The following is a 12,294-nucleotide window of genomic DNA, read 5'->3' on the forward strand; positions in this document are numbered from 1 at the left end:
TGCGTTCTCTCTTCTTTCAAAACTCCCCGGCCGGTGCCGTGAGTTCTGTTGGCTGCTGTAGGCTATTTAACATTCAGTAAACAAGCGCTTTCATCCCTCTTCCAATAGTCTATTAGTATAAGAAATGCTAAAAATACATTCTTCCAGCAAGCTATTGTAGTCTAGCTTTTCCTGGGACTCCAAGAGCTAAGGAGCGTTTTTTAAGGAGAGAGGCCAGCAGAGTGCATGATGCATATTGTGCAAGAGACAGAGCCTATAAGATCGAAGCTATTATTATTATTATTATGTTTTATATATATATTTTTAATTATTGAATATTAAAACAGACAATCTACCTGCAGTGAAGCCGCTCAACATTTACATTACATTCAGTCATCTAGCAGACACTCCCATCCAGAGCGACCAACAGGAGCAACCAGGGTCAGTGCCCCGCCCAAGGGCACGTCGACAAATCGGGACCCTAACCAGCAACCCATCGGCCACCGGCCCAGGCCACCAAACATCCAAGACCCCGCCATTCTCCGAATGCTCAGTTTGGTCGGGTGGCCAGCTCTAGGAAGAGTCTTGGTGGTTCCAAACTTCTTCCATTTAAGAATGACGGAGGCCACTGTGTTCTTGGGGACCTTCAGTGCTGCAGAAATGTTTTGGTACCCTTCCCAAAATCTGTACCTCGACACAATCCTGTCTCGGAGCTCTACGGACAATTCCTTCGACCTCATGGCTTGGTTTTTGCTCTGACATGCACTGTCAATTGTGGGACCTTACATAGACAGGTGTGTGCCTTTCCAAAATATGTCCAGTCAATTGAATTTACCACAGGTGGACTCCAATCAAGTTGTGGAAACATCTCAAGGATGATCAATGGAAACAGGATGCACCTGAGCTCAACTTCGAGTCTCATAGCAAACGGTCTGAATACTTAAGTAAATAAGGTATTTCTGTTTATTTATTTTTAATACATTTGCAAAAATGTCGAACAACCTTTGTTCGCTTTGTCATTATGGGGTATTGTGTGTAGATTGCTGAGGAATTTTTGTTATTTAATCCATTTTAGAATAAGGCTGTAACGTAACAAAATGTGGAAAAAGTCAATGGGTCTGAATACTTCCTGAAGGCACTGTATATATATATATACATTTATATACATATATACATTTTCAACAGGATGCTCTATTTTGGATGCAATTTGAATGGAATTGATGGCGGGAGGGATAGACAATGACAGAGTGCTCCCGTGAAGCAACAAAATGTAAGCCCCCCAACTGAAAAAATATTTTCACATGACCCTCCCCTTGTACTGGCTAATAAATTGAACACCCTCCCCCTTCATAGAATTAACTCAAAATAATGTTTATGACCACAAATAACAATAACTATAGCTACCCTGTGTTTATAAACGTGAATGGTCTGAACCCCTATGTGTAAGCATAACTCAGTAAGTGTAGTGGAAGTGTAGTTTAGTCGGATGGAGGGATCCATAACTGTATGGATCTGTGCAAAACTGCTACAGTAATTGTATATTTTTTATTTTAAGGATTCGTTCTCTCTGATGAAAGATAAGGGCATATGTTGGGAAAGGTTCAAACACAGCGTCATGATTGGTGATTGTAGTTCTCATGAGGCAGTGGTGGGCGGAGCTCATCGCTGAGAACTGTAGGAGAAGGCAAAATGCAGCCTTGAGTTTTCGAGCTGGGACCGGAGTGGCTGCCGATGCTCCACTCAGGGTGTGCACAGGAGGGGACATTTGAGACGTATTTATAACTTTTCATTTGAATTTCTTGCCGCGTTCTGTGAAATGTAGTGGAGCCGGAAACTTTCTTCATGCCAACTTTATTCCGGGGGATTTTTTGTGTGCCGTACCTTCAAGCCGGAAGTTGTTGGTATCCATCAAATATGTCATACGTAGCTCACTAACTGAATGAATTATCGCCCATCTAATTGGGTGCATTTATAACGAATGCCTTCCCCAAAATGTCTTAAATGAAGAAATGTGGACATTGGTGCGTTACAAGACCTAATACTATTAACTACGTTATTCCTGGTAAGTGCCCATAGATGGCTAACGACAATGTCTAACTAGCACTAAACCTGGCTAACACCGGGCTAGGTAGCTAGCTAGCAATATCTCCCTGGCTTGCCAGCAAACAAGACTACATAGCTAGTAACTAGCTAACCGAGAATGTAACGTTAGCTAACTAATAACACAGCGAGACATAGCTACCTTTCCCTTCTTTCGCCGTCTCATGAGTGGCCAGCATACTCATGACAAAAAACAAAGCAGTTTACTTGGCTAAGCAGAAACAGACAAGTAATTGGTTTGCGTGTCTAGTGGTAGGCTTGTGTGTTTCTTCTGACCAAGTGGTTTTCTGTCCAATGTTTGTGTGTGTGTGTGTGTGTGTGTGTAGCCGGCGGGTTGCCATGGCTACGAGGATGAAGTTAAAACTGAAGACTGTGTTTGTCCTGTACTTCATGGTCTCACTTATGGGCCTCATCTACGCTCTCATGCAGCTGGGTAAGACTGTATATATGAGAGTAGAAGAAGTTCAGGAGAAAAAACGAACAAAATATAATTATTGTAAAATTGACTGTGTCCATAAAATGTAGATAGTAAGTATAAGCTGGAAGTAGAGGCCTAAGCATTGTTGTTTACTCCAAGTAGGGAAAGGGTGGTGGGGTTGGAAAGTAATAAAGGGGAATATATTTAAAAAATAAAAAAAAATGTTAAAAAAAAGAGGAAAGAAAATGTATATCTCTCCTTTCCTTGTCTTCTCTTTCCTCGTCTTCTCTTTCCTCGTCTCCTTTCCTTGTCTTCTCTTTCCCTTGTATCCTCTGTGTATCCTCTAGGTGTCTCCTTTCCTTTGTAATCACTGACAGTCCTATGACGTGCTCATAGATCAGTAGTCTCGCAGGAAAGCATCACAGATCGCTGTTTGGTGAACACAGGCCTAACCAGAGCCATACCTTTAAATAAGAAATATAAATATATGGCTTTGGTCCTAACTAGCCTTTACTTCCATGAGATATAGTCCCTGGTCAAAAGTAGTGCACTGAATAGGAGACAGGAATTGAGCTGCATTTCAATTGACACCTTAACTGACTGTATAACCTGTCTCTGTCCCCAGGCCAGCGCTGTGACTGTGCAGAGCATGACATGCCCAAGGACCGTACTATCTCTCGTCTGCGGGGGGAACTGCATCGGCTGCAGGAACAGATGAGGAAGGCTGAGGCCACCAAACCACCCCAGAAACTAGCAGTTAAACCGTCCCAACCCACCATCTACGTCATCACACCAACCTACACCAGGTAGGAAGATGGACAGAGAGAGAGACACACACTTTCTCTACCGCCTGTTGTCTCTTCACTCTCTTTCCCTTCCTCCCTCCATCTCTAACATTCTCTCCATCCCCTTCTCTAGGTTTGTCCAGAAAGCAGAGTTAACCCGGCTAGCCCAGACATTTCTCCATGTCCCTCAGATCCACTGGATCTTGGTGGAAGACTCTCCCCATAAAACCCCTCTGGTCTCTGGGTTCCTGGCCTCCAGCGGCCTGGCCTACACACACCTCCACACCCCCACGCCACGTGACCGCAAACTACAGGAGGTGGGTTCAGATTTGGTTGCTGACCAGGCCCACTATTTTGCAGTCGTCTGCCAGATCTCACAATGCCTAGATAGCTAACCTCTGTAGCTCAATTGGTAGAGCACGGCGCTTGTAACGCCAGGGTAGTGGGTTCCATCCCTGGGACCACCCATACGTAAACATGTATGCGCACATGACTGTAAGTCGCTTTGGATAAAAGCGTCTGCTAAATGGCATATTATGATATTATTATTATATAAAGAAATCTGATGCACAACCTTATTTACTCACTTACAGACTCCTACAGAGTCTACATTTTAAATTAAACGAAGGATTCATTAAATGACCATATTTATTCATTGATTGGATTTATCGTTTGATTTATTGATTGGTTATTCCCCCCAGGGTGACCCTAGCTGGTTGAAGCCCCGCGGGGCGGAGCAGAGGAACGAGGGGCTACGGTGGCTGAGAGAGGACAGGAGGGGGCAGCCTGGAGCAGACACACAGCTGGGCGTGGTCTACTTCGCTGACGACGACAACACCTACAGCCTGCAGCTCTTTGAGGAGGTAGGAGATGGCGACACGGGATCTGGCGTCTTCTATCTCTTCACCCTTTTCATTGTTGTCCCCCTGGGGGCGGTGCCAGGAAGAGGGATCAATGAGATAGCCAGCTAACTGTCCTAAATATTCTGAAATAACTTCCTCTTTTCAAGAAATAGACTTGAAATTGGTATGGTTAAATTGATTTGACAACCAACAAGACATATTGAAGTTTAGCTTCCAAAGTGAACCACAACATTTAAGAGCTATATCTAACTTGCATTCTTGTTGACTAGTTTAAAACTTGACTGTAACATCTCTTCTTCTTCCCCTCCCTTTCCACCCCTCCCCCTCTAGATGTGTGGTACCCAGCGTGTCTAACATCTCTCTCTAGATGTGTGGTACCCAGCGTCTCTCTGTAACATCTCTCTCTAGATGTATGGTACCCAGCGTGTCTAACATCTCTCTCTAGATGTGTGGTACCCAGCGTGTCTCTGTAACATCTCTCTAGATGTGTGGTACCCAGCGTCTCTCTCTAACATCTCTCTAGATGTGTGGTACCCATCGTGTCTCTGTAACATCTCTCTCGATGTGTGGTACCCAGCGTCTCTCTGTAACATCTCTCTAGATGTGTGGTACCCAGCGTCTCTCTGTAATATCTCTCTCTAGATGTGTGGTACCCAGCGTGTCTCTGTAACATCTCTCTAGATGTGTGGTACCCAGCGTGTCTCTGTAACATCTCTCTAGATGTGTGGTACCCAGCGTCTCTCTGTAATATCTCTCTAGATGTGTGGTACCCAGCATCTCTCTCTAACATCTCTCTAGATGTGTGGTACCCAGCGTCTCTCTCTAACATCTCTCTAGATGTGTGGTACCCAGCGTGTCTCTGTAACATCTCTCTAGATGTGTGGTACCCAGCGTCTCTCTCTAACATCTCTCTAGATGTGTGGTACCCAGCGTGTCTCTGTAACATCTCTCTAGATGTGTGGTACCCAGCGTGTCTCTGTAACATCTCTCTAGATGTGTGGTACCCAGCGTGTCTCTGTAACATCTCTCTAGATGTGTGGTACCCAGCGTCTCTCTGTAACATCTCTCTAGATGTGTGGTACCCAGCGTCTCTCTGGAACATCTCTCTAGATGTGTGGTACCCAGCGTGTCTCTGTAACATCTCTCTCCCTCTAGATGTGTGGTACCCAGCGTCTCTCTGTAACATCTCTCTAGATGTGTGGTACCCAGCGTCTCTCTGTAACATCTCTCTAGATGTGTGGTACCCAGCGTCTCTCTGGAACATCTCTCTAGATGTGTGGTACCCAGCGTGTCTCTGTAACATCTCTCTCCCTCTAGATGTGTGGTACCCAGCGTGTCTCTGTAACATCTCTCTAGATGTGTGGTACCCAGCGTGTCTCTGTAACATCTCTCTAGATGTGTGGTACCCAGCGTCTCTCTGTAACATCTCTCTAGATGTGTGGTACCCAGCGTCTCTCTGGAACATCTCTCTAGATGTGTGGTACCCAGCGTGTCTCTGTAACATCTCTCTCCCTCTAGATGTGTGGTACCCAGCGTGTCTCTGTAACATCTCTCTAGATGTGTGGTACCCAACGTGTCTCTGTAACATCTCTCTCCCTCTAGGTGTGTGGTACCCAGCGTGTCTCTGTAACATCTCTCTAGATGTGTGGTACCCAGCGTGTCTCTGTAACATCTCTCTCCCTCTAGATGTGTGGTACCCAGCGTCTCTCTGTAACATCTCTCTAGATGTGTGGTACCCAGCGTCTCTCTGTAACATCTCTCTAGATGTGTGGTACCCAGCGTCTCTCTGTAACATCTCTCTAGATGTGTGGTACCCAGCGTGTCTCTGTAACATCTCTCTCCCTCTCGATGTGTGGTACCCAGCGTGTCTCTGTAACATCTCTCTCCCTCTCGATGTGTGGTACCCAGCGTGTCTCTGTAACATCTCTCTCCCTCTAGATGCGTGATACCCAGCGTGTCTCTGTAACATCTCTCTAGATGTGTGGTACCCAGCGTGTCTCTGTAACATCTCTCTAGATGTGTGGTACCCAGCGTGTCTCTGTAACATCTCTCTAGATGTGTGGTACCCAGCGTGTCTCTGTAACATCTCTCTAGATGTGTGGTACCCAGCGTGTCTCTGTAACATCCCTCTAGATGTGTGGTACCCAGCGTGTCTCTGTAACATCTCCCTCTAGATGTGTGGTACCCAGCGTGTCTCTGTAACATCTCTCTCCCTCTAGATGTGTGGTACCCAGCGTGTCTCTAACATCTCTCTCCCTCTAGATGCGTGATACCCAGCGTGTCTCTGTGTGGCCAGTCGGCCTGGTGGGAGGGATGAGATATGAGAGACCCGTGGTCGAGGGGGGGAAAGTCGTACGCTTCCACACTGGCTGGCGCCCCAGCCGCCCCTTCCCATTGGACATGGCTGGCTTCGCCGTGTCGCTCAAGCTGGTGATCGCCAATCAGGACGCGTGTTTCGACGGCGACGCACCGATGGGGTTCCTGGAAAGCAGCTTCCTGCAGGGATTGGTTACCATGGAAGAACTAGAACCTAAGGCAGAGAATTGTACTAAGGTGTGTGTGTGGGGCGGGGGGAGGAGTAGCTGGGTAAGGGGGGGGATGGGGGGGAGGCGACTGGGTAAGGGAGGGGGGTGGCTGGGTAAGTGGGAGGAGTAGCTGGGTAAGTTGGGGTGGTGGCTGGGTAAGGGTGGGTAGTGGCTGGGTAAGGCAGGGGGGTGGCTGGGTAAGTGGGAGGAGTAGCTGGGTAAGTTGGGGTGGTGGCTGGGTAAAGGGGTGGGGGGGATGGGTAAGGGGGGAGGTAGTGGCTGGGTAAGGGGGGAGGTAGTGGCTGGGTAAGGCAGGGGGGGATGGGTAAGGGGGGTAGTGGCTGGGTAAGGGGGGAGTAGTGGCTGGGTAAGGGGGGAGTAGTGGCTGGGTAAGGGGGGAGTAGTGGCTGGGTAAGGGGGGAGGTAGTGGCTGGGTAAGGGGAGGTAGTGGCTGGGTAAGGGGGGGGTGGCTGGGTAAGGGGGGAGGTAGTGGCTGGGTAAGGGGGGAGGTAGTGGCTGGGTAAGGGGAGGTAGTGGCTGGGTAAGGGGAGGTAGTGGCTGGGTAAGGGGGGGGTGGCTGGGTTAGAGGGGGAGGTAGTGGCTGGGTAAGGGGGGGGTGGCTGGGTTAGAGGGGGAGGTAGTGGCTGGGTAAGGGGGGGGTGGCTGGGTTAGAGGGGGAGGTAGTGGCTGGGTAAGGGGGGGGTGGCTGGGTTAGAGGGGGAGGTAGTGGCTGGGTAAGGGGGGGGGTGGCTGGGTTAGAGGGGGAGGTAGTGGCTGGGTAAGGGGGGGGTGGCTGGGTTAGAGGGGGAGGTAGTGGCTGGGTAAGGGGGGGGTGGCTGGGTTAGAGGGGGAGGTAGTGGCTGGGTAAGGGGGGGGTGGCTGGGTTGGAGGGGGAGGTAGTGGCTGGGTAAGGGGGGGGTGGCTGGGTTAGAGGGGGAGGTAGTGGCTGGGTAAGGGGGGGGGGTGGCTGGGTTAGAGGGGGAGGTAGTGGCTGGGTAAGGGGGGGAGGTAGTGGCTGGGTAAGGGGGGGGGTGGCTGGGTTAGAGGGGGAGGTAGTGGCTGGGTAAGGGGGGGGTGGCTGGGTTAGAGGGGGAGGTAGTGGCTGGGTTAGAGGGGGAGGTAGTGGCTGGGTAAGGGGGGGGTGGCTGGGTTAGAGGGGGAGGTAGTGGCTGGGTAAGGGGGGGGTGGGTGTGTGTGTGTGATGTCGGTAGTGTATTAATGTGTGTGTGATGTCGGTAGTGTATTAATGTGTGTGTGATGTCGGTAGTGTATTAATGTGTGTGTGTGATGCCGGTAGTGTATTAATGTGTGTGTGATGTCGGTAGTGTATTAATGTGTGTGTGATGTCGGTAGTGTATTAATGTGTGTGTGATGTCGGTAGTGTATTAATGTGTGTGTGTGTGATGTCGGTAGTGTATTAATGTGTGTGTGATGTCGGTAGTGTATTAATGTGTGTGTGATGCCGGTAGTGTATTAATGTGTGTGTGATGTCGGTAGTGTATTAATGTGTGTGTGATGTCGGTAGTGTATTAATGTGTGTGTGATGTCGGTAGTGTATTAATGTGTGTGTGATGTCGGTAGTGTATTAATGTGTGTGTGATGCCGGTAGTGTATTAATGTGTGTGTGTGTGATGTCGGTAGTGTGTTAATGTGTGTGTGATGTCGGTAGTGTATTAATGTGTGTGTGATGTCGGTAGTGTATTAATGTGTGTGTGTGTGTGTGATGTCGGTAGTGTATTAATGTGTGTGTGTGTGATGTCGGTAGTGTATTAATGTGTGTGTGATGTCGGTAGTGTATTAATGTGTGTGTGATTGACAGGTGTTGGTGTGGCACACACGGACAGAGAAGCCCAAGATGAAGCGAGAGGAGGCGCTGCAGAAACAAGGCCTGGGTTCTGATACTGCTGTAGAGGTCTGAGGACCGGACACAGAAACACCTACAACTACACACACACACACCTTCAACTACACACACGCACACACACCTTCAACTACACACACACACACACACACACACACTTTCAACTACACACACACACACACCTTCAACTACACACACGCACACATTCAACTACACACACACATACACCTTCAACTACACACACACCTTCAACTACACACACACACACACCTTCAACTACACACACACACACACCTTCAACTACACACACACACACACACACACACCTTCAACTACACACACACACACACACACACACCTTCAACTACACACACACCTTCAACTACACACACACACACACTTTCAACTACACACACACACCTTCAACTACACACACACACCTTCAACTACACACACACACCTTCAACTACACACACACACACACCTTCAACTACACACACACACACACCTTCAACTATACACACACACACCTTCAACTACACACACACACACCTTCAACTACACACACACACACCTTCAACTACACACACACACCTTCAACTACACACACACATACACTTTCAACTACACACACACACCTTCAACTACACACACACATACACTTTCAACTACACACACACACCTTCAACTACACACACACACCTTCAACTACACACACACACACACCTTCAACTACACACACACACACACCTTCAACTACACACACACACACACCTTCAACTACACACACACACACACTTTCAACTACACACACACACACACCTTCAACTACACACACACACACACCTTCAACTACACACACACACACACACACCTTCAACTACACACACACACACCTTCAACTACACACACACACCTTCAACTACACACACACACACCTTTAACTACACACACACACATACACTTTCAACTACACACACACACCTTCAACTACACACACACACCTTCAACTACACACACACACACACTTTCAACTACACACACACATACACCTTCAACTACACACACACACCTTCAACTACACACACGCACACCTACAACTACACACACACACACACACACCTTCAACTACACATACACTGTCAACTACACACACACACACACACACACCTTCAACTACACACACACACACCTTCAACTACACACACTACATCCACTGTTAAACTTTCCATGCGTCCCAAAAGGTTCCCTATATAATGCATTACTTTTGACCAGAGCCCTATGGGGTCTCTCTAGCTGTAAGGGTTAACGTAATGGGTCTCTCTAGCTGTAAGGGTTAACGTAATGGGTCTCTCTAGCTGTAAGGGTTAACGTAATGGGTCTCTCTAGCTGAAAGGGTTAACGTAATGGGTCTCTCTAGCTGTAAGGGTTAACGTAATGGGTCTCTCTAGCTGTAAGGGTTAACGTAATGGGTCTCTCTAGCTGTAAGGGTTAACGTAATGGGTCTCTCTAGCTGTAAGGGTTAACGTAATGGGTCTCTCTAGCTGTAAGGGTTAACGTAATGGGTCTCTCTAGCTGTAAGGGTTAACGTAATGGGTCTCTCTAGCTGTAAGGGTTAACGTAATGGGTCTCTCTAGCTGTAAGGGTTAACGTAATGGGTCTCTAGCTGTAAGGGTTAACGTAATGGGTCTCTAGCTGTAAGGGTTAACGTAATGGGTCTCTAGCTGTAAGGGTTAACGTAATGGGTCTCTCTAGCTGTAAGGGTTAACGTAATGGGTCTCTCTAGCTGTAAGGGTTAACGTAATCGGTCTCTCTAGCTCAGGGTTTCCCAACCCCCCCCCTCCCCCTTTTGTTTTGTTTTTAGCCCTAGCACTACAGCTGAGTTAAATAACCAACTCATCATTAAGCTTTGGTTATTTGAATCAGCTGTGTAGGTGCTAGGGCAAAAACCTTGTTGGGAAACCCTGGTCAAGCTATCTGTACTATGCTGATGCTGTATATGGGACCAACCAGATGTCCCAAATGGCACCCTGCCCCTATATATGTTTAGGGAAAAGGGTGTCATTTGGGATGCAGTCTCAATGTACATAATGTAAGATATTATCTGAAGACTGTTTTTAAGACAAGTCAACCTATTTAAATGTTGTCGTGAATGTGTTTGTTGGTGTGTGTGTGTGTGTGTGTGTTAGTACTAGGGGTTGCAGAATTCTGGGAACGTTCCCAAAATTTCCCAGGTTTTTCCAGAAGTCCCAGTTGGAAGATTCCCGAGAATGAGGCGGGAACAAGCATGGAATCTGGATTCCTCCAACCAGGTTTTCTGGAAACCTGGAATTTAGCCACCGTGTGTGTGTGTGTGTGTGTGTGTGTGTTTGTTAGTAGAGTACTTGGCAGTAGATAATGATACTAAGTGGTTGAGTGTATTGTGCTGCCTGTTGAATCTGTCTGTAAGAGCGTTATTAGGTGCGTCCCAAATGACACCCTATTCCCTATACAGTGCACTACTTTTGACCAGGGCCCCATAGGGCTCTCCTAGAGAATAGGGTGTCATTTGGGACGCACCGCACACTCAGTATTATGTGGCCATTGTCTTAACTGTCCCTGCCTTGAAAAATAAGTAAATCATTATTTAATCATGAAAATAAACATGTTGTTGTTTTGTGAAGTTCTTCTTGCTGTTTTGTCTTCTTCAGAGGAAGTTCAGTCAGTGACCATGTGTGTCTGGCTTTGGCCAGTTTCACTGAACGGAGGCTTTTTATTAGGCTAGTGTCAGCGACTGTGACAGACCACAAACCCACCTGTTCTCTGTGTGACTCCCATTATAGAGAATGAAGACTTTTAAGTAGTGACAACTTATGACGGGCTGTCACTGTGATGATGCGCTGTCATTTATGAGCTGTCACTGTGATGAACTGTCACTATGATGAACTGTCTGCTGGAGGGCAACTTTCCTCAGTCTTTCCTCAGTCTGTGTGTCACTCTCCCGCTTTCTTCTTTGTCTCTATCTGACTGCCTCCTTTACTCTGTCTCTGACTGCCTCCTTTACTCTGTCTCTGACTGCCTCCTTTACTCTGTCTCTATCTGACTGCCTCCTTTACTCTGTCTCTATCTGACTGCCTCCTTTACTCTGTCTCTATCTGACTGCCTCCTTTACTCTGTCTCTATCTGACTGCCTCATTTACTCTGTCTCTGACTGCCTCCTTTACTCTGTCTCTATCTGACTGCCTCCTTTACTCTGTCTCTATCTGACTGCCTCCTTTACTCTGTCTCTATCTGACTGCCTCCTTTACTCTGTCTCTGACTGCCGCCTTTACTCTGTCTCTATCTGACTGCCTCCTTTACTCTGTCTCTATCTGACTGCCTCCTTTACTCTGTCTCTATCTGACTGCCTCCTTTACTCTGTCTCTATCTGACTGCCTCTTTTACTCTGTCTCTATCTGACTGCCTCCTTTACTCTGTCTCTGACTGCCTCCTTTACTCTGTCTCTATCTGACTGCCTCCTTTACTCTGTCTCTATCTGACTGCCTCCTTTACTCTGTCTCTGACTGCCTCCTTTACTCTGTCTCTATCTGACTGCCTCCTTTACTCTGTCTCTGACTGCCGCCTTTACTCTGTCTCTGACTGCCGCCTTTACTCTCTCTGACTGCCGCCTCTGTCTCTATCTGACTGCCTCCTTTAGTCTGTCTCTATCTGACTGCCGCCTTTACTCTGTCTCTGACTGCCGCCTTTACTCTGTCTCTGACTGCCGCCTTTACTCTGTCTCTAT

General features: G+C 47.6%; 2 protein-coding genes across 2 annotated transcripts; both read left to right on the top strand.

Moving 5' to 3' along the window:
* The first annotated feature begins 1,855 nt into the window (after positions 1-1,855).
* b3gat3 (beta-1,3-glucuronyltransferase 3 (glucuronosyltransferase I)) lies at positions 1,856-11,193 on the top strand. Its single transcript, XM_084156158.1, has 7 exons — positions 1,856-2,041; positions 2,406-2,512; positions 3,123-3,303; positions 3,416-3,599; positions 3,984-4,145; positions 6,408-6,698; positions 8,490-11,193. The coding sequence occupies exons 2-7, from the start codon at positions 2,419-2,421 to the stop codon at positions 8,586-8,588; spliced, it is 1,011 nt and encodes a 336-aa protein (XP_084012284.1). The 5' UTR covers positions 1,856-2,041; positions 2,406-2,418; the 3' UTR covers positions 8,589-11,193.
* On the top strand, positions 4,905-6,091 carry LOC311112617 (uncharacterized protein; the record flags this gene model as incomplete). The annotated part of the gene is made up of 3 exons (XM_084155766.1): positions 4,905-4,911; positions 5,022-5,747; positions 5,787-6,091. 3 exons carry the CDS (start codon positions 4,905-4,907, stop codon positions 6,089-6,091), a joined length of 1,038 nt encoding a protein of 345 aa, XP_084011892.1.
* Positions 11,194-12,294: the final 1,101 nt, after the last annotated feature.

The sequence above is a fragment of the Coregonus lavaretus genome, assembly GCF_964263955.1.
Source record: "Coregonus lavaretus genome assembly, chromosome: 39".
Lineage (NCBI taxonomy): Eukaryota > Metazoa > Chordata > Actinopteri > Salmoniformes > Salmonidae > Coregonus > Coregonus lavaretus.

Excerpts from the sequence above, each read along its gene's own strand:
- b3gat3 (XM_084156158.1), top strand. The coding sequence starts at position 2,419 with ATGGCTACGAGGATGAAGTTAAAACTGAAGACTGTGTTTGTCCTGTAC. Across the intron at positions 3,304-3,415 it reads ATCACACCAACCTACACCAG|GTTTGTCCAGAAAGCAGAGT; the intron begins GTAGGAAGATGG and ends CCCCTTCTCTAG. Across the intron at positions 6,699-8,489 it reads AGGCAGAGAATTGTACTAAG|GTGTTGGTGTGGCACACACG; the intron begins GTGTGTGTGTGG and ends TGTGATTGACAG.